Raw genomic sequence first — 21,500 nt, 5'->3', positions numbered from 1 at the left:
TCCTTCTAGTCTCTTTACAAAAACACCAGGGAGTCCCTCAAGATCTACATGCATACCCCTTCTGACCGTCATGGGGTCATGTGAAGCAAGCAGTCAGAAGGAATCCTTTCCACGGAAGACCGTGTCCCAGAGTGCCACAGGGCCCTGCCACTGAGAAGGGGACTCTCCAGATGGTGGGGCTTGAAGGCACACAGGCACACGTGCCACACCCGATGCCAGCCACTGGCTTTTATTAGGAAGTGGGAGTTACCCCAGGAGGAATTTCAGGGTATGGGGCACAGGGTTCCCCACATCAGAAGAAGCCCAGTTTCTTTTTCTCTTGCTGCTGCTTCCACTTGGCCATGCTGTAGAACTCCTCCTTGGATTTCCCGAAGATGTCTTGGAAATCGGAGTCTGAGAGATAGAACTAGGGGTGGGAGGGTAGGAGTGGGTGGAGAGGGATGGGGGTGGGAGGGTAGAGTGGGCAGGGAGGAATGGGGGTGGAGGGTGGGCGGAGAGGGATGGGGGTGGAAGGGTAAGAGTGGGCGGGGAGGGATGGGAATAGGAGGGTGGGAGTGCGCGGGGAGGGATAGGAGTTCCTGGAGCCCAGATTCTTGTCCCATCCCGGAGGTGTCATTCATTCTAAACTCCGGTCTGCTCAGAGTGCATTATGGGACAGTATCCCGTGGGATCCTCCAGTGCAGTTAGGTCTAGAACCCACCTCCTTACGGGCCGGGTCCACACCCGGTGGCAGGTCCTCCAGTGCCTGGTGCATCAGCCTTTCCCGGGGCAGGCTCCCATTGACCATTGAGTCACTGCAGCTGCTGGTGTGGTTCATGCTGGGGTTTGCGCCATCCACCCTGAGGTCCAGCCCCAGCTCATTCTCTGGACTGTCCTGGGAACCCTTGAAGGCCTGCAGTGCCGGGTGACCTGCCTTGTTATCACTCAGCCGTGGAGTTAGCTGGAAGTTATGGACTTCCTGTCCAGAGAGAAGCCTCAGGGTCCAGGAGAGAGAGGACAGGCACCCACCAAGACCACATTGAACCCACAGGCCTCTTAGCATTGTCTGAACTACTCGATCTTTGAGTCTGGGCCCTCGATCCTACGCCTCACACCTGTGTCTTGTTCCCTTCAGTCTGAACGCAGACCCCCCTGTGGGGCTGCCAGGGAAACTGTCCAACACTTACTGCTGTCATCTCAGAGATTGCAGATCCTGGTCCCAGGCTGCTCCCCACCATCTCCTCGTAGGACTGGCTGTTCTGGGGTCAAGAGTTGGACTGTTATCAGGACTGGGGCAAAGGAAGGAACTCCCCTGAAACCCAGGAAGGAGCCTAAAGCCCAAGATCAGGTTCCCCTCCCCCTGACTCATCGGAGGTCCTTGGCCAAGGAGAGGCCTCTTCCAGGGTCACTGCCACCCCCACCCTCACATACATACCAGATTAAGATAGAGGTGGGGCATCACGTCTCACCATCCACTTGTAGGGGTCCCAGGTGACAAACCACCCAGTAAAGGTGGCTGGCTCATGGCCCTGCTTGACCACAAAGATGGGTGTGGCCAGGCTCCTCTCTGCTGGGTGAGTCCTCAGGTACTCACGGCCCCAGGCCACTGCTTCTTTCTTCCATTCACCTGCAGCTTCCCCAAGCCACAGGAAGATCTGGGTCACAGAAGAGGCCTGGGCTTGGACAGGTGGAGGGACTGCTTGTGACAGCCACCTCCTCCCAACTCAGATGGCTTCAGAAGTCCACATGCATATGCACGGCCAAGAACCCAGCACGTTATGGTGTCCATACACCCATGAACACTTGAGGTCACAGGCATTCATGCATGCCTGCATGTATCTAATCTATAAATAGGTATGAAGCACTAACGTGTGCTTGGTACTAAAGACTCAATGGTAGAAAGAACACAGGCTTCAGTCCCTAAGCCAGGTATTGTGGCACATGTCTTTAATGACAGATGGCACGGGCAAAGTGGAGGCAGGAGAATCAGTTCAAGGCAATCCTTGGCTACAGAGAGAGTTTGAGGTTAGCCTGCATAGTGTGATTCTCTGCCTCAAAAAGGGGTGGGGGCTACTGTTCAGTTCAAGTGCTTGCTTAGCAAAGCCCTAGACCCCAAGTACCACATAAACAGGAGCGGGTGGGCCAGGTCTGTATTCCCAGCACTTGGGAGATGGACTCAGATCAGAAGTTCAGGGTTACATAGTTAGTTTGAGGCCATTCTGGGCTAAGCGAAACTGTCTTAAAACAAACATACTTGAGAACAATCTCTGCCCCCTCAGAGCCTTCACGAGGGAGCAAGCCACATATATGTCTCAGGAGAAAGTGAAGAGCTAGGCAGCGCCAAGGGTCTCCACGAGCCTGGCATGCTCACGAAGTCAGGGGAGACTGATCAGAGAGAGGCTGGTTAGGCAATGTGATTGGCTGTGGTGTGTGTGTGTGAAAGGGGGTGGAGTCAGGGGAGATGATTGGTCAGAGAGAGGCTGGTTAGGCAATGTGATTGGCTGTGGTGTGTGTGTGTGGGAAAGGGGGTGGAGTCAGGGGAGATGATTGGTCAGAGAGAGGCTGGTTAGGCAATGTGATTGGCTGTGGTGTGTGTGTGTGTGTGTGTGTGTGTGAAAGGGGGTGGAGTCAGGGGAGATGATTGGTCAGAGAGAGGCTGGTTAGGCAATGTGATTGGCTGTGTAGTGTGTGTGTGTGTGTGTGTGTGTGTGTGTGTGAAAGGGGGTGGAGTCAGGGGAGATGATTGGTCAGAGAGGGGCTGACTAGGCAATGTGGTGGGCTGTGCAGTGGGGGAGAAGGGGTGGAGTCTGGGCTTGGGTTTCCTCTGAGATGTCCTCAGGGCTCAACCTTATCCCAACACAGACAGTACCACACACAGTCACACACTACCACACACACACTCACATACACAGGCACACACTACCACACACACACATACACACGCACACAGGACCACACACAATGACATGCGCACAGTATCACAGCTGCAGAGACGCATTGCCTGTTGCCATAGAGCCAGATAGCTGACCACAGCCAGTTACTGTCATCTAATGTGTGCACATAGACACGTCACATTTTGTTACCTGTCACGAATTTCTGGCTGGTCGTGTATACCATCTCATAGGCTCACAGAATTCTACAGACTCACAAATGCAGTTGCTCTGTAACACCAACAACCAGCCCCATGTTCCCCCTTTCCCTCTCACACAGACACGTGCACACACAGTTACAACTGGTGTGGCCAGTTCTTGTTAGTACTGGACTATACTGGACTGCACAACTGCTTGCATGGTCTGGTTACCCACAGCCGTAGCTACCCAAATGTGCAGGTTCAAAGAGTCACCTGTGCTACCCAGTCAGACCCTCCACATCCTGCAGTGCCGTGTAGCTAGGCAGAGCCTCAGTCACACACAGCATCACGGGGCACACGGCATTACAAACAACACGCAAGGTCACAATCACATACAACGTGACTCTATTACACCCGGATTCTGAGTCCACAGCAACAATCAGTCACAGGCTAGATTCTCCTTCACGCCCAACCACACTGATGCACACCCTGCGTTCTCAGCCCAGCCAAACAGGAGTGGCGGCTTTACCTCCTGACAGGTGTCTAGTAACATGATGTCATACTTGTCCAAGTCCTCTTGGCCAAAGAACAGCACTTCCGTGAGGACCAGGCAGCCTGCGTGACTGGAGCACTCGAACAGTCGGGGCTGGATGCTCCACACCTCCTCGGGAAGCCTGTCCGGAGGAGGGGCTGTGACGGGACACAGTCTGGACCACACTGGCCCTTGGCATGGGTGCTCTCCCTACCTCAGGGAAAGCAGCTTCTTTTGGACAGGAGCCCTGGGCCTTCCTCTGACCTCCACCTACCTCTTGACTTCCTTTAGGAGTACCTGCTAAGGACCAGGGCAGGGTCCCTTTCCTTCAATGGGCATGGTGACCGAAAACCTGTCAGCTGCTGAATGAAGTCATCAGCGTTGGCACTGGGGAGGGGGACTCCTGGCCTAGTGTGAATCATCTGAACGGAGGCCCTGCCCTCCCTAGAATGGGAGTCCCCTAAACTTAGTTAAGTCAGAAACTGGCCTCAGGTCCAGGATGGAAGGAGGGGACCGAGGCTGGGAGCTAATGAGACTTGGGTGGGCGGCAGGGTCCAGGGCTCCTTCCTTCCTTGAATTCTTACTCTGTTCTTACCTCCTACGCATGCTGGTTAGGGATCACCTTTAGTGGCAATGCAGGGAGTGGATTCTGCCAGCAGAGGGCACCATTTCTCCCTGTTAGCCCTGGCACTGCTCCCCTTAACGTTACCCCAGGGCTGGAAACAGCAAGGTGGGCTTGACTCGCATGGCCCCTGCAGGAGGAGGACTGAGAGTCCCACAGATTTAGTCCAGATCTCTGTGTGACCTTCCACTGGGAACGTCCTTAAGAAACCTGGCCAGAGGAGGGCTCACCTTCCAGCCTCAGTTCTTCCTCAGAATAAACATATTCTCCTGATTCTGTTACCTCTTGTTACTGGGATAGGGGGCCCGGCCTCCGAGGGCTTCCCAGAAGTAGAGAGGCTCCTGACCCTCCAGCACTGTCTCCTTGTTATTCCCTGGGAAGACAGTGACCACCGTCCGCGCCATCTCACGTTGGTCCCCATGACAGCCCTGGCAAGCAGAAGCTGGGTCAAGCTCTGCAGACCTTCACCTCCAGTCCTATCCATGTCCTATCCACTGGGTCCTCTGGGGAGCTGCACCTGAGCAGAGGGAGGCACCTCTGGGCATGGGACCTCCCTTTCAGTCCCCCAACTGTAACCCCATAACCCTATCTGGGTTCAGAACATGGTTGAGAGAATCTAGGCTTGGGGAGTCATCTGTGGTTTATGCTAAACATAAGAAAACAAACCAACAACATCAACAACAACAACAAAAAAAATCAAGCAAACTAGATGAGGTCTCCTTTTCCCAGAGAGGCTTAGTAAGTCCCCAAGCAGGAAGGGAGGCAGCCAGAGCCAGGCTATCCTACCCTGAGGAACCCCAGTCCACTTGTGACTACGTAACTTCTCCAGATCTATCAGGGTCTTGGGCCACTCCACACCACCCACAGCATCGTCTCCAATGGACCATCTCTGTGGATTAAGTCTGCATCTGTGCAGAGGGGAACCCATCTCTGGCCTAGCACCACCTTCCCAGGGGGAAGTCACTGGTACCTTCCCAAACCAGAGAAAGCAAACATGACTTGTGATCAGAAAGAAGACGTCACTGGAAGTGAGGGAGGAGGCACGGGCCGGCACCTCCATAGTTCTGGTGTTGTGGATCTCGGTCCCTTGCACGTGGAAAAGCCTGGTGTCGGATACTGGCGGTCTCTCCCCTTTGTTGCCTGCATTCCCCTAGAAGAAGGCATAGCCTCAGGCTGAGTCAAAGGCTCCTGGGGTCCCCTCCCTGTCCTGGTGGTGAACGAACTAGCATTGTCCCCTGGCCCTTTGAGTGGGGACTGTTGCCGTCCTCTGTGTGCAGGACAGTGAAAGAGTCCCCTTCAAATTAGACTTGTCTCCCATCTCAGAGGGCCCAGAGCACAGTTCTGCCACCATGGTACACAGCCTCATCTAGGCACGGACTCAACACAGCCAGGGATGACAGCAGCCCTGAGGTGAACCTAAATTGAACCCTTCCTCCTGTGAGTGGCTTATGTCAAATAGTTTTTTTGATTAATGTGTGCATGTCTGCACGTGTGTGCGTGTGTATGTGTGTATGAATGTGTGTGTGCATGCGTGTGCGTGTGTGTGCTCATGGACCACAGGACATCAGATGTCATCCTTTGGAATGCTGTCCACCTCCTTGGAGAAAAGGTCTCTCACTGGCCCGCAGCTCACCAATTAGGCTAGACTGGCCATCGAGCTCCAAGAATCCATGGAGCTAGGCTCACAGCACCCACCCTCACGGGCAGCATCGTAGGAAGGTGATGAGATCACACTCAAGCTTTCGAGGCAAGCCCTCTACCCACTGAGCCCCTCTCCAGCCTGTGTCGAAGGGATGAAAGGTCTGACACGGGCTCTACCTGGAAGACCACCAGCCGCCCCTGGAAGATGGCTAGGAAGTGGGGAGGCTCACTGCCCATGGTCACATGCCCCTGCACCAGTGCACCCTGGTGCATGAGACCCAACTCTTCAGCACTGCAGTTCAGGGCCTTGGTGTCTTCTACAGTGCTTTGGTGGCCCTGCAACAGGGAAGGGGACATGATGGTTTTGGGGTCTTTGTTGTGTCCAGGGTTTTCCTATCTCCTCCTCTTCCTCCTCTTCCCCTCCTCCTCCCCTTCTCTTCCCCCCTCCTCCTTCTCTTCCTCCTTCTCATCCTCCTCCCCCTCCTCTTCTCCTCCCCCCTCCCTTCCTCCTTCCCTTTCTCCTCATCTTCCTCCCCTTCCTCCTTCTCTTCTTCCTTCTCATCCTCCTCCCCCTCCTCTTCTCCTCCCCCCTCCCCCTCCTCCTTCCCTTTCTCCTCATCTTCCTCCCCTTCCTCCTTCTCTTCCTCCTTTTCTTCCCCCTCTCCCTCCCCCCTCCTCCTCCACTCTCTAGCTCTTGGACTGGAAGGCATCTGGTCACCAGCAGTGGGGCATACCTGCCATAGGTACAGGAGGTACTGGACACAGCCCAGTTTCTGGTATGTGTAGAGGACAAGGTAGCAGTTTCCTGAGCACAATTGACCATAGTGCTTGGGATCTACAGGCTGTCTTTGTAAGTCCTGGATGTACCACACCTGAGGAGCAAGGGACCCGTGAGCATAGTTGAACCTTACCTGCAGCAGCCTGCCCACCTGCATCTAAGCCAGAAAGCATTCATTGGCTCATCTATGCCAGCAAGCAGCTTGTCCAGGTCTGTGCTTCATACCGGACCTTTGAGTGACCCTTTCTCCCACAGACCTCACCAACCTCATGCTGGCCTGCTCTCAGCCCAGACATGCATGCTGTCCCTGGGAGAATCAGGAGGAGGGCGAGAGGCTACAAGATGGATCCAGTTGCTGGCCGTGGCCATCTCAGTCTAGACCCCACTAGCTGTATCCCTGCACCCTCTTCTCATTCAGAGGCTCTCTGCTCAGCCCAGGAAACAGAAGTAGGGTTGAAAGGGAGGCTGTGGCACTCTGGAGGGAAACTTTCTTTTTTCTTTAGAATGTCATCAACAAAATTCACAAATAAAATGAAAAATTCCTAAACAAATAAAATCCAAGGCTGGGGGTGTGGCCCGGGTGGTGGAATGCTGGTGCAGTGTGGCAATGTCCTGGGTTAATTCCCAGCACCTCCCAGACCTGGGATTCCACCTGTGGAAGGAGGAGAGAAGAGGCAGGAGGGATCAGCAGTTCAAGGCCGGCCTTGACTGTGCAGTGAGTTTGAGGCTAGCTTAGGGTATATGAGACCTGTCTAATAAAGCCAACATGCTGAAAATGGTGTCGCCTGCTCACATTCGTCCGAGTGATGTCTTGTTACTGTGGGAGCCACACCTCAGCCTTAGAACCAGACAGAGCTGGTAGAAGCTGGGGGTCTGTGCATGTTGGTGTGTGACCCAGTTCTTCCCTCCTGTAAGCTAGGGGGTCACAGCACCAACCCCTCTGTACTTCAGTGGGGCTGGAAACAGTACCTCGTGTCCCTCACCAGCACTTACTGAGCACCTCACCAGGGACTTCCTCTCTCCTTGCCTTGCCTCCCCTCCCCCTTCCCTCCTCCATCTCTTCCCACCCACCCCTGCTCACCGTCCACATAAGGACAAATGTAGGCAGAGCTTCTACTTTCTCTGACCTCTGCTTACTTAGAGAAATTACATCTCCCCCCCACCCCAGTACCCCCCACATCCCCAGGCACACAGCAGTCTCATTTCCACCGTCTTATAGGATCCCCATATTAGCTTGGGGATGAGATCGGACCATAATTTCTGCTCTATGTTATGGATTTAAAAGCAGAGAGAAAGAAAGGACCTGCCTTATATGTCAGTGTGTGCTCCAATACTGCACGATGTTTGCAAGTCAGTCTCAGCCTCTTCAGCTTCTAGAACACTGGTCTGGGGTCAGAGGAGGGGTTTGTGACAGTGTGTTAGGGGCTAGGAGTGCTTAAGGCTGTGATTTGTATGATTGCACACCTGTGTTGGCCACAGGGCATGGTCCATTGTTTGGGTGTTGTCAAATTGCATGTGAGTGATTTGGATGACTTCGTGTGACAGCTGGAGAGAGAGCAGGCATGTTTCTATTTCCCTGAATATATGCCCGGTTGTGTGTGGATGGGTACGTACACGTGCCTGGGTCATTTCAGTTTGTTGAGACAGTGTCTCCTGTAGTTCAGACTGGCCTCGAACTCTCGATAGTCCCTCCCACAGAGTGTTGGGTTTACCGGCATGGCTGCCCCTCCCCCTCCCCAGTCCACCCCCAGTCATCGGTTCTCCAGGCAGAGTCTATCCTTGTGTGTACACACCATCACCCGCAAGCCAGTGCCCTCACCTCCACCTTCCCAGAGCCATCGTCCACCATTCTGAGCTGGGCCGCGAGCTCAGGCTGGGTGTGAAGCTTGCCTACCTCCAGGTTTACCTGCACCAGTTTACCTGCATGTGGAGCGGAGAGTCAGTGATGTTCTTCAGGGCCACCCGGCCGAATCACTCCTCACCCATCTCACAGGGTCTCAGACACACCCTCTTCCTTCTCATCCTTGGGGGACACTTCTCCTAGTCCTGGTTCCCTTCCCTCTTGCCTCTCGCTCCTTCTAAGTCCCGCCCATTCCCCAGGCTCCACCCCCGCGCCCGTGCCCCTCCTCTTGCTCACTCTTCTCTGGGTGTTTTTTCCTATCTAGCTCCTTCGACCAAGACCAGAAGAGCTGTTGGAAAGCTGTGGACTCTGCTCCGTCGTTCACCACCTCCACATTGGTGTAGTTCGGGTAACCCTTGGCCTGGATGAAGCCCTGGGACACAGTTCTGTCAGGCCTGAGGCTCAAAGGCCCTTGGCTGTGCTCCACCCCCAGAGACACCCCCAACCGTGGCCACAAGGACGCCCAAGCTCTGAACTGAGTTAATTAACCAAACTTGTGACCCATTTAACAAGCTGGCTCCTGCACTGTCTGACTCTCCCGAGGCCCCCCGAGGGAAGACAGGGACTCCTCAATCCAAGCCTGGTGAAGGGCTGGCCATGACAAACCCTACAGTCTCACAAACTTCCTCTGCCCCCACCCCCAAGGCAGAAGGCTCTCAGGCCTCAAGGCAAGGCTAGTCCTGCACACATGGTGCTTTTTGTGTTAGATACCTTCCTTCCTGATCAAGGTTTCCAGGGCAGACACACTCACTTTCTGACCCCAAGACAAGGGTCCCTCTTCTTGGAGACCCCAAGATAAAGATGTTCCAAGGGAGTTCCAGTTTATCCCTTAGACCCACCTCCCTATGCCTCCTGCAGGCTATCCTATGCCAGCTCTGACCACAGGCTGCCTCCCTGAAGGGTCCCAGGACCTCACCACAGCCCTGCTGAGGGCAGCCTTCTTCTCCTGGGGGCTGGACTTTCGTCCTTGCCACATGTAGATCTTGAAGCCACCCTGGTCCAGGAGATAGCAACCCTAGGAAAAAGGTTGTGAGTCTGGTTGGCAGGGGCTGGGGCCAGGAGATAGGGATGGGTAGGGTACTGGGCCAGGCTTTCCTTACGTCCTCTTGCAGGAGGTCCTGGGTCAGTGGGTGGGTCGCCAGTTCCTGGACCACCAGGTCTGTCCCCTTCTCACAGACACTGGGGGGACATGTATCCAGATGTGGACGGCTAGTCTCTCCTTGGCCTGGTGCCATCCCAGCGCCCCTGACCTCCTCTAGTCTCCTGGAGACTTAGGTAGTGGGGTTTAGGTGGCTCTTCACAGGGCCTCAGTCTCCCCATCTCTGCTATGGGCTTTTCTCATCAATGCTACCACATGCCATGCAAGAGTGCATATCATGCAGGCCCAACACTGCACATGACCTACCCCAGAGACCCACAGGCTTTTACTGGAAGCTTTTGTAGAGGACCTGTTATTTCAGTAAGGACAGACACACAGCTGTGACCCTCACTCTCCCTGTGCCCTCCCTCCCCCAGTTCTGCTCACTGGTAGAGGCGGACGTTGGCCTTTTGTAGCTGGCTAACACTGTTGCTGGGTACAGAGGGATACAGGCTGCCTGATCTGCAGCCCAGCACAGCCTCCATGATGCGCAGAAGGTTGGTGGCTTCATTCTCCGAATCTACCACAGCAATTTGGGCACGGCCACCTCGCTCCCTGTCTCTGAGGCTGCAAGTCAGGGTCAGCGCCTGCAGGAGAGAAGCTGGTAGTTAAGACTTCCTGGGAGTGGCACCTGGTTCCACACAGCCCAGGTCCTTCCTGTCACTGCTTGGTGCCCATAGGCACAGGGGGAGGGACAGGAGAGCTGGTGTCATGCCATTCTAGTGCCCCCCAGGGACATCACCAGTGGGGTATCTGAACCTAGCCTGTATCTAGTAGATGAGAGCCCAGCTACCTCTCTTGGGGGCCAGATGATGAACACTTAGAGGTTACCTCTCCCCAAGCCCTGTACTCCCAGTCCCGGAGGCAGACACTGACCCGTGCTTTCTCAGAAATGCTGGCTTTGGGTCCATTCCACTGGATCATCACCTTGCCCAGGTCCAACAGGAAGATGTCCCCCTTGTTAAAGCTGTTCCAGGACAAGGCCACCTTCCAGAGACAGGAGAGAGAGGTGGAAGGGAAAGGTGTCAGACCACCAGCACCGTGGGAAGGGGGGGGAACAGGGCAGGGGAGGGGGCAAGGCAGGGGGAGGGAAGGGGACAAAAGAGGAGGAGGAGGGGAGAGAGAGAGCAAGGCAGGACATGTCATTTGTATGCACGAGGCTGTGTGCAGCTGTGTGTTTGTGTGTGTGCACATGTGCATGTGTGTGTGTGTGTGTGTAACCACACATGACCTTCCATGTGGTTATCCAGAAGTGAGTAATTGTTTATCTCTGTATGAACGTGCATATCTATCTGTATGGGACACATCACGTCTGAATAACAGCGTATGCTCGTGGTGACCGTGTGTAAGTGTGGTGACAGTGTGCAAAAGAGCATACGAACAGTTGTTGAAGCAAACACATCTGGAGGACACCCTAAAAAATCTCAATGGCAAAAGAGAAAAACCCCAAACAGTCTAAATGTCCATGTCCATGTGAGCTGTGGGAATGATGGTGCAAAGTCCGGCAAGGGCCTTGCACCACGGAGCTGCCTTAAGCCTTGTTGGCTGTAAATGTACAACTTCAGGGTCACCAGCCACACTGTAGATGACTCTTCGCTGCCTCAAATGCTGGCTGCCTAGCAGCAGAATGTCCTGTGCCACAGTTAATTTCCAGGTGCGTGCAGGTATAGGGTGCTTTGTGTTGATTTATGAAAGGGCACTCGGAGGGGGCCAGGGTGGCCGGGGTGGGTGCCTATGCCTGAGGAGGAAGGATGTGTGGCCAAGAGCGAGGCTCCACACACTCCCAGCCTGCTGCTTACAAGGACCCAGCACATCTGCCTCGTTCCCAAGTTCTTAAAGCACCCATGAGACATGAGCACTAGGAAAGAGACAGCAGGGGACAGAGGTGGGGCTGCCTTGTGCCTCCTCGTGAGGCGGGCCATCTGGGGAGCTCTAGCTCATTGCTCCCCATACTTCCCGCCAACTCCTGCCTTCTCTACTTCGGGATAATTAGCCTGGAGTCTGGAGGTCAGTCCGTGTCCCTGGTTGCCCTACCTCAGTGGCAGACACGTGCTTCCTTCCCCTGATGTGAAGCAGTCGCTGGACATTGTACATGTTGGTCTCCGCAAGCTTGAGAGCGGAGTCTCTGCCTCCCTTCCTGTAGCTGAGGAAGGGACAGGGAAGAGAAAGCTTACCTCCTGCAGAGACAGGTGTGGGAGTGAGCATGTGTGTGTGTGTATGTGTGAGGATCACACATGTCTGTGTAGTACATGTGAGCACATGTATGCATGAGTACATACATACATGAGACACAAATGTGTGGTGCTAATTAGCATGTAGAACTGTGTAGACTGTGGTATGTTGGGGGATTTAAGACATACTTTCCCCAGATGAGTCTAAATGCTAGCACATGGAAGAGCATGTCTGTGTGGTGGATATGAATATTCAGGTATGCATGCCCATCTATAGATCAACATGCATGGGGAGGTAGGTATGTGGTCTTGCACATATGGGGTGGCATGTGTTTTTGCATATACACACAGACTTGTCTGCACTACACACAAATATTCTACTCAGCGATATGAAACAAAAATGTCTTGGCATGCCGGGGCCTAGCAAACACAGGAGTGGATGTTCACAGTCAGCTATTGGATGTATCACAGGGCTCCCGATGGAGAAGCTAGAGAAAGTACCCAAGGANCTAAAGGGATCTGCAACCCTATAGTTGGAACAACATGATGAACTAACCAGTACCCCGGAGCTCTTGTCTCTAGCTGCATATGTATCGAAAGATGGCCTAGTNNGCCATCANTGGAAAGAGAGGCCCATTGGACTTGCAAACTTTATATGCCCCAATATAGGGGAATGCCAGGGCCAAAAGAATGGGAATGGGTGGGTAGGGAATTGGGGGGGTATGGGGGACTTTTGGGATAGCATTGGAAATGTAATTGAGGAAAATATGTAATAAAAAATATTAAAAATTAAAAAAAAGAAAGAAACTGGACAACCTAGATGTCCCTCAACTGAAAGATGAATAAAGAAATTGTTGTACATTTGCAAAAAAAAAAATGTCTTGGCAATCAGGTTAACTATTGTCAATCTCAAAATGTGACAGTTTAAAAGAACGTTTGATGAGAAAGTAGAAGACACTTCTACCAGCGTGACAAACAAAGCAAGCTCTGGCTAACCTGATGGCCATGCCCGTGTACAAACTGAGACCAAGGACAACAGTTGCCCTGCAAACATCCACAGTAGGACTGTTGATAGCATTCCTAGTGGCCCCAGAGTGGAAGCAATGCACATGTCCACTAGGTGTTACTCTGACAAAATACGGCGGATTCATAGGATGGAATATCATTCCACAGGGAATGAAGCCAGGTACTAATGCGTGTCACAGCATGGATAAACAGGACCAACAAGGATGAAGCTCAGGGTTGAGGGCTCGCCTGCCATGTGGGCAAGGCTCTGGGATCCATCCTGTTCCTAACAGGAAGAGGAACAGGAGGAGGGAAAGGGGGGGGAGAAGAGAGGAGAGGAGGAGGGGGAGGAGGAAGGGAGGGGAGGAGGAAAGGGGAGGAAGAGGAGGGGGAGGGAGAGGAGGGAGAGGAGGAAGAGGAGGGGGAGGGGGAGAAAGAGGAAGAGAAGGAAAAGGGGGAGGAAGGGAAGGAGGAGGGGAAGGAAGAGAAGGAGGACAAGAAGGGGGAGGAAGAGAAGGAGGAAGAGAAGGAGGAAGAGGAAGAGAAGGAGGAAGAGGAGGAGGAAGAGAAGAAGAAGAGGAGGAGGAGTGAGAGGGGGAGGAAGAGGAAGAGAAAAGAAGGGGGAAGAAGAGGGGAGGAGGAGGAAGAGTAAGAGGAGGAGGAAGTAAAGGAGGAAGAGAAAGAGGAGGAGGAAGTAAAGGAGGAAGAGAAAGAGGAGGAGGAAGTAAAGGAGGAAGAGAAAGAGGAGGAGGAAGTAAAGGAGGAAGAGAAAGAGGAGGAGGAAGTAAAGGAGGAAGAGAAAGAGGAGGAGGAAGTAAAGGAGGAAGAGAAAGAGGAGGAGGAAGTAAAGGAGGAAGAGAAAGAGGAGGAGGAAGTAAAGGAGGAAGAGAAAGAGGAGGAGGAAGTAAAGGAGGAAGAGAAAGAGGAGGAGGAAGTAAAGGAGGAAGAGAAAGAGGAAGTAAAGGAGGAAGAGAAAGAGGAAGAGGAGGAGGAAGAGGACAAGGAGGACACGGAGGGGGAGGAAGAAGAGCGGGGAGGAGGAAAAGAAGGAGGAAGAGGAGGGGAGGAAAAGGAAAAGAAGGAGGAAGAGGAGGGGAGGGGAAGATTAAGACAAAATGAAAACATATGAGTCACAAAAGTTCACTTTCTGTGTGGTTCCACTTACAGAACAAGTTCAGAATGGGCCAATATATATAGACAGAAAGCAGAGCAGTCGCTGCCTCTGGCAGGGAGGAGGGGACAGGAAGGACCTGGAACGAGGCTGCCTGGAAGCATGGGGCTTTTCAGGGTGATGAAGTGTTTTTCAGCTGATGGTGGCACTGGTTGTGTGTATCTGAAACCAATGAATTGTGTGCTTAAGATGGGTGGAATGGGTGTGAGTGCACCTATCTTAAAGTGCACATAGGTGTGTGCACACACACACACACAAGTACACCATTCAGCCAATGAAAAACCACTTTCCTAGGGTGGCTGGTGGTGCCCTCACCACAGGATCTGACAATGCCCTCCTCTCTCTCAGCACTCACATGACTCCAGAGTGGAAATAGCTGTGGAAGCAGTCGGACTCGTGGCCCTGTGACTCTCGGTGCAGCACAGTCTGGTCTCCTAGGTCCTCCTGCAGACGTTGCACAAAGGAGACCGCAGCCTCCCGGGCCTCTGCGCTGGCATCCTTTCCAATCCAGTAGTGCAGGTCACTGGATCCTCCCTGGGTATCTTTTGGACTCTGAGGGACCTAGGGTCCAGGCATTTGTAGATATGGAGAGGGAAGGGGACCCATGGGAAGGCACTTGGATGAAGGCTATGAGGGGAACTGGGGACTGGAAGGCCTCAGGGCAGCAGCCCCTTGTGGGTGGCATGTGATGTGGGGGCTTTTGATCTTCTCAGGATAGCGTTTATTTCTAGGCCTGGGTTTCTTCAGCTCTGGACCTCTAAAAAAGACTCCCAGGTGACTCACATGGAGGACGACATAGCAGCATTCTTCAAAGAAATTCCCATGAGCCCTTTCAGGCAATGGCAGCATCTTTAGGTTCTGAGAGAAGAGATTGCCAAGTAACAAGTCAGAGGCCTCTCCCTATGACTTCCAGGTGGAGGGTAAAGGAGAGAACTCTAGATGGGAGACGGGAGAGGCTAGTGACACTTTTCCATGTCACAGGCTGTGCCATCTGGTCTTGCCCCTCACCTCAGTAATCCATATTTGCAAGGCTCTGTGGCTGTCGATGGCTGGGAGGTCCTGGTTGATGTTCATCCTGGGCTAGGCAGGAGGAATGGAGATACAAAGGATGAGAGCCAGAGTTCAGAGTTCACAGGTTGGAGGTCAGCCTCTGGCCACCTGTGCTATAGGCTCCAAGTGAGAATTCTCCCTGACACCCAAAGCTCTCCAAAGTGCCTTCATTATAGGACGTAATTGTCACTAAATGTGCAACTTCATCAAACCAGGACAGGCACAGTAGATGGGCATACATAGACCTGGCACATTAGATGGGCATACAGAGACCTGGTTCGTCTGTGGGAAAACTCTTACTACAGGCTGAGCTCTCTGGCCAGGAGCGGCTCTTCCATTAGTAGCAACATTTTAGACAGAGTTAGAAACTGGCCACAAAGGGCTGGCGGTATAGTTCAGTTGTTAGAATACTTGCCTGGCATGCATAAAGCACTGGGTTTGACCCCCAGCACCGCATAGAACTTGCCGTGGTGGTGCATGGCTTTAATCCCAGCACCCAGGAGGTGGAGGCAGGGGGATGAGAGATTCAAGGTCGTTCTCGGCTATAGAGTAGAGTTGAGGGTTACAGGAGACCTTGTCTCAAAAATCAAAAGGAGAAAAGAAACATGCGAATAGATTCTAGACAGACCCAAGGCCTGCAGACTCAGGGACAGTCACTGCAGATAGTGCTAAGTTAGACTCTTATAGAAGGAACCAATCCAGTCAGCAGGGGCAGACCCTGCAAAAGGAGGTGAACTCTTGAAATGGGGTTCAATGGTGTACAGACAGACAGGTTCTGACCCTAAGGGCAGCAACTACACAAAGGTCTGACAAAGTTGGAAACAGTATATAAATAGACACAGGGTCTGCACAGTGCTGCGGGCTATGGCGGTGGGGCCATACAAACGGCATGTCTTCCATAGGTTGATGAAGCATCGTACAACTCAAGGGCCCCAGAGAGAGATGAGTTCTCCAAACAGGGACCTTTCATGTATACAAGGATAGCATCCATATACACAAAGAGAGCTGTGGAGAGACCCAGGCACTACCCAAGGAAGGTCAGATAGGCCTGGCAAATAAGCAAAGACTGGAAGCCGAGAAAGAGGTTCTGCAAACAGGTGTGGGTACTGTGGGTTCTGTGGGTACCGAGGAGCTCTGCATGGGAAAGGCCGGGCTAATGTGGCTAAGAAAGGACTCTGTTAAAGGGCAGAGTCTGAAGCTACGGACAAGCACATCAATACGCAAGGCTCTGCAGGAGGGAGCCACCACAAAAAGGCCCCCTAGACAGACAGAGGCAGGCAATTAAAACCTGGAAAAGTTCTGTAGACAAACAGACTAAATGCCCCAGACAGGGAGCTGGGAACAGGTAGGGGAAAGAGTAGCAGGCTTTGCAAAGAGCTTTGGGAATCTGTAAAGAACCAAGTCCCGCAGTCGGGATCAGGGAGCTTGCAGAAGCGTAGAAGCTGTGTAAGCCTGTAGAGGCTCCTCTATAGACTGGGTCTGTCAACAGTATTCTTTTCCAGAGAGGTATGAAGCTGTGGGTTGAGCCACAGGGAAGCCAGTGCTGTGTGCAAGTACATTCCCTCCAGACACACGCAGGATTATGAAGCAAGGCTAGGTTCTGTGAGGAACCCCAGGTCCTGCAAATAAGGGCTGGCCATATAGGTCAGTTTGGAGTCAGTCAAGGCTTTGTCAGTAGGGATGGGCCCTGTACACAGGTCCACAAGCAAACAGGAGCATACAGACAAGTAGAGACTGCAAACAGGAATGAGGTCTACAGAGACACGTGGATGTTCCCAGACAAATGCAACCCCCTTCCGGTGAGAAACTCTCCATTGGGACAAACTGAAAGACTGGCTACCCAGGTACCCAGGTAAATTCACATAGGCTGTGCAAAGCGGGAGGAGGTTCTGCGATCCGGTCATAACCATCCTGCAATGAGGAAAGGTATTCCAGAGAGGTGCTTTGTGTCCCACCCTATGATGGCTATCCCCTCCCAGTTGGCGAGTCCTCAGGAATTTCATTCTGGAGGGAAGGGAAGGCTGAAGCCCTGGAAATGGCTGGAGGAAGAGTCTGTCTCCCAAAGAGAGCTTTCACACAGCTCTGACAATGTGAGGCCACCTTGCAGGACCACCTGGGTCAGTGATGGGCAGGACCACGCTTTGAGTAGGGCTGCTCAGTTATGCAAACCTGAGTCCTCCTTTTAACCCTCAACCTCGCAGCAGGACTCAGGGTGGGGCTCACTGCACTATTTGTTTTTTTTTTTTTTCTCAGTGTGGCCACATCGGTCACATTTCCTTTTTATGCTTTTCATTATTGTGTGCTTGGTTAGTTAGTGTGGTGAGCTTGGGTGTCCATGGTTAGTGTGGTGAGCTTGGGTGTCCATGGTTAGTGTAGTGAGCATGGTTGACTAAGTGCAGCTTGCAGGTCTGTCAGCGATTAAGATCTAGGATCTGACCCACAAAGTTCTGATGACATTAGCATGGAGGGGGGCATTGTCCCTAGACAGGGACAGGCACCATAAGCAGACAAAGCTTTGCAGACGCCTAGACAGAGGTGCTGTCTGCTCTGCGCGTCAGCACCTGGAATAAAAGCAAATCTCATACAATGGGCAGTGGGGGGCAGGGGGCAGGCACTGTTGAGAGAGAGCTAGATTGAAAACTGGTACCTGCTCCACAGGTGCTACAAACAAGACAAAAGCTCTGTCAACTCAGGACAGAGACTGCATAGGACTGTGATGGATTCTGCAGCAGGCGACAGACTCGGGTGACCCGAGATGGTTGGGTCAATGAATCATAGGCCTTCCTGATCCAGCCTTGAAAGATGGCTGAACTCTATACACAGGCTCTGCAAATTCTTTGCTCTGAAATTCTGAGTGTGGGGTTGGGGTGCAGGGGGCTGTGGGGAGCTGTGGGGATGGGGTACAGGGGGTATGGGGTCAGGGTGCAGGGGACTGTGGGGAGCTGTGGGGATGGGGTACAGAGGGTATGGGGTCAGGGTGCAGGGGGACTGTACGGACGGGGTACAGGGAGCCACGGGGATGGGACAGGGTTCATTCTGTTATCACTATCTGTTATCTCTTCACTGTCCAGCCCTTTGGAAACCGCAAGCAGCCATGAGTTGGATGGGTGTGTAGTTGAAGTATTTTATTTTTCCTCAATGCAACTTCCCACATCTAACTGAAGTCCTGGCAGCTCGCTAAGCAGACACAGTCACTGGGTTCTGAGTCTCCTGAGTGGGTGGCCCTGGTGCAGTGGTGACTGACTTCCTTTTCTTAATTTGAACATCCAGCTCTGCTCTACCATAGCAAGATCACCCTCAGACCCGCTGCCCCATGTAACCGTGAGAGGACTTGGCGAGGTAAGAGTTACAGAGCCACAGGTGCCTGAATTCTTTACTCCTTTGTTTAGGGCCTCTGAGGGCTGGGCTCAGGACAAGGTGGCCTGGAAAGAGGGTGGGGCCAGGGGACTGTCCACACTGAGTCACAGCAGAGGAGGCTGTGGGCTGGGGACTTCATGGGAGAACCTGTGTGCTGTTAGCATGGCTCTCCCGACATGGAGCAGAAGGAGTCCATAGATAGTTGTTGATTGACCGAGGGAGTCACCAGGAGTGCCAGCAGCACCTCTAGTTGAGGTCATTGTGTGACAATGACATACATGATGGATGGGCACAGTGGTCACACAATGGTCCTTTCCAGCAACAGAGAACATGGCACACCATGGTGGGTACAGTGACTTGCAACAGGACCCTTCAGCAAGAACACTGAGTCTATATGCCAAACCAGCTACAGGAGAATGATTAGGGACCCAGACAGACAGAGACCTGAGGCACAGAGTCAGAAGGTAGTGGCCAGGTAGCTCTAAGGGCCACAGTGGAGTGGGAAGGACACCGTCCAACTTCAGGGCCACAGAGAAAGAGGAGGGCATATTGGCAGCTGGAAGCAGTGTCTAACCTGGCTTCTCAGAGAGGGGCAGCAGCGGCCCAGGGGTGGCTGGGAAGGAGCCCCAAAACCCACAGCCTGGAGAGTCGGACTGGAGCTGAGCCCCCATCCCTCTTGCTAGAGGAGGCGAGAGAACTTTAAAGTATGGGGTGTCTTTACTCCTCTTACACTGCGTTCCCTCCCCTCCCACTAGAGGTTTCTTCTCTTCCCACAGAGTCACCCGTGGCTCACGAGAGCCCCAGCCCATGTGTGTCCCCTTTTACCAGTACCTCCCCCATGTGGACCCCATCTCCCCCCTCCTGCCCTCCTAGAAGCCCTCTCATTTCCCAGGGCGTTCTTTCCTTTTCGGGGAGTTCCTTTCTCCCAGACACTGGCTTCCTCTCTGCCCCTCCCCGCAGGGGCTCTAACCCACTGTGCAGGGGGGGGGGGTCCCAGTCTCCTTGGCGGCCAGGCCGCTTATCTTGTCGCTTGTCGCCTTCCTTCAGGTGACCCTTTTCCCGTCCAGCCGACCCCTCCTCCTGTACAAGGTGTACTTGAGGGTAGACCTCGAGATTCCTTTGCTTAACTTCCAGGAAGGGAGGGCATAGCCTGCTGGAGGGTCGTGAGTCAGGCGAACTGACTCTGGAGGTGACAGAGAGCCCACCCACGCAAAACTCGCCGCCGCTTCTTCCTCTCACGCTACCTGGCCACAGTGGTCGTCCTCCACCCACGCGCAGAGAGCCAAGCGTTCTCACCGTGGGGCTGCCCTCAACCCTACCAGCCTTCAGCCGCTGTATGACCCCCAGCCCCGGAACTCCATGCCTTCCCTCTGCGTTCCCAGCAACCCCTCTACCGGGTCCCCCACCCCCACCCCCAGTCCAGGCCTACCTTCTGGGAACTGCCTCTGCACCTTCCTTCACTCAGCTTGTGGGCAACACTAGGCCCCTCCCTCCGAACTGTAACTCAATCCCAGCTCCCGCCTTGCAGGACACACCCCGTGCTCTGTGCAGCGTGGACAGGGCATTCAGAGTTAGTCAGTCAATAAATATTGACCAAGCCGTCTGGGAGCCAGCCCCCTTCCCGTGGCCTGGTAGATTACTTCTTCGGTACCACTGGGCAGAGAAGGCTAGGGGTGGAGGCCTGATCTAGGCTGAGGTGGATTGTGGGATACACCGATTTCTCACTGGGGAGCTCAAATGGGCAACCGCCCCCCCTCGCGGGTTGGGCTCCTTTTGGATCTAGGGGTTCAGACCACCATAGTGAGTCAAGTGATATGAAGGTCATTTTGGGAGGTGGAGGAAACGCCCGGGGCTGCCTCCCAGAATTTCTGACCCCTACCTCCCATCTCGGGCTGGCTGCCCAGCACAGTGGTCCCCAGGGAGCCTGATACCCATCGTGGGAGAGGCCGGTGGAGTCTACAGCAAGGAGATCCCTTCCACACCCTGGCTGCCCCTCTGTTACTCCTGATTGTGGGATAGGAGGACGCTGGAAATAGAGCCTTCCAGAAATGCCTGGGACACAACTTTCCTTTACCTCCTGCCTGTCGTAGCACAGACCTCAGTCACAGCCAGCGTCAGCCAGCACATGCCTTCCCTTCAACCCCACTAGATCCTGCCTGCAGACAGTATGCAAGACCTCTCTCTGCAGCGGATTCTTCACTTACAAAGTCTCATGGCTCAGGACTAGACACTCCAGAAACTCTGGGCCAGCCTGTGCCCAGTGGTCAGTGTGTGTATGTGTTTTATTTTGCTTTGTTTTGGTCAGACAGTGTTACACTGTATAGCCCAAGCTGTCCTGAAACTCACAATCCTCCTGCCTCAGCCTCCTGAGGGTTGGGATGGACAGATGGACATATGCAAGAGACACGGTTGTGGGTTAGCTGTGTGTGAAGGATGCCTGTGTCACAAGGAACTTGGTTAGTCCTGTGTCTGGCTCACAGTAGAGAGTGTTGGGCTTCCTCTGTGCTCTCAGTCACCTGTCCCCTGTCCCCATATCCCGTGTCTCCATCCCCTTTCCCCTTTCCCCTTTCCCAATCTACTGGACTCGGTTCTCTCACTTCCGTGTGGTCAGTGTTGGCTGGTTCCAGTAACACCTTCCCCTTCTTCTCTCTCCATCTGTCTCCTCGGGGTCTCTAAGGGTCAGCGTGTACATAGCCCAGGCCTCAGTCCCTCTCCATTGTCCACTTTACTTGCAAGTTCCAGGCCCAAGGGTGAAAGACCCCTGGTTTCCCAGCCTCTTCCCCTCTCTCATCCCCTGTCCCCCCACCTAAACATGGTCTTCTCCCTGGACTGGACTGGGTAGTCACATTGCTTCCTGCATACTGCCCTGCTCTGGGAGCCAGCTTCAGCCAGTTGGTGGCATGAGTCACCCTCTGTCATGGCCTCCCTGGTCCTGCATCTTCCTTCTCACAGCCGCCAGAGGGACTTGGATTACTTTTTTGTTGTTCTTGGATTTATTTATTTATTACTCTGTGTGTGTGTGTGTGTGTGTGTGTGTGTGTGTGTGTGTGAGAGAGAGAGAGAGAGAGAGAGAGAGAGAGAGAGAG

At 53.5% G+C, this 21,500-nt stretch overlaps 1 protein-coding gene across 5 annotated transcripts; it reads right to left on the bottom strand.

Moving 5' to 3' along the window:
- Positions 1–213: 213 nt before the first annotated feature.
- Vill (villin like) lies at positions 214–19,956 on the bottom strand. 5 transcript variants are annotated; one of them, XM_029481593.1, is made up of 20 exons: positions 19,844–19,956; positions 15,016–15,087; positions 14,791–14,865; positions 14,363–14,568; positions 11,695–11,803; positions 10,537–10,647; positions 10,048–10,247; positions 9,623–9,701; positions 9,439–9,537; positions 8,760–8,895; positions 8,442–8,542; positions 6,579–6,716; positions 6,022–6,180; positions 5,174–5,353; positions 4,486–4,631; positions 3,579–3,723; positions 1,449–1,634; positions 1,167–1,238; positions 701–892; positions 214–406 (listed from the first exon to the last, which is right to left on the bottom strand). In XM_029481593.1, the coding sequence occupies exons 2-20, from the start codon at positions 15,079–15,081 to the stop codon at positions 293–295; spliced, it is 2,514 nt and encodes an 837-aa protein (XP_029337453.1). In that variant the 5' UTR covers positions 15,082–15,087; positions 19,844–19,956; the 3' UTR covers positions 214–292. The 5 variants fall into 5 exon arrangements, with proteins under 5 accessions (XP_029337453.1, XP_021027054.1, XP_021027056.1 ...); XM_021171395.2 differs by having other exon boundaries at positions 701–958; positions 19,844–19,955; XM_021171397.2 differs by having other exon boundaries at positions 701–958; positions 15,016–15,082; positions 19,844–19,955.
- Positions 19,957–21,500: the final 1,544 nt, after the last annotated feature.

The sequence above is a fragment of the Mus caroli genome, chromosome 9, assembly GCF_900094665.2.
Source record: "Mus caroli chromosome 9, CAROLI_EIJ_v1.1, whole genome shotgun sequence".
In the NCBI taxonomy this organism is placed as follows: domain Eukaryota; kingdom Metazoa; phylum Chordata; class Mammalia; order Rodentia; family Muridae; genus Mus; species Mus caroli.
The sequence above is the reverse complement of the archived record's forward strand: the minus strand, read 5'-3'. Positions and strand labels throughout refer to the sequence as shown.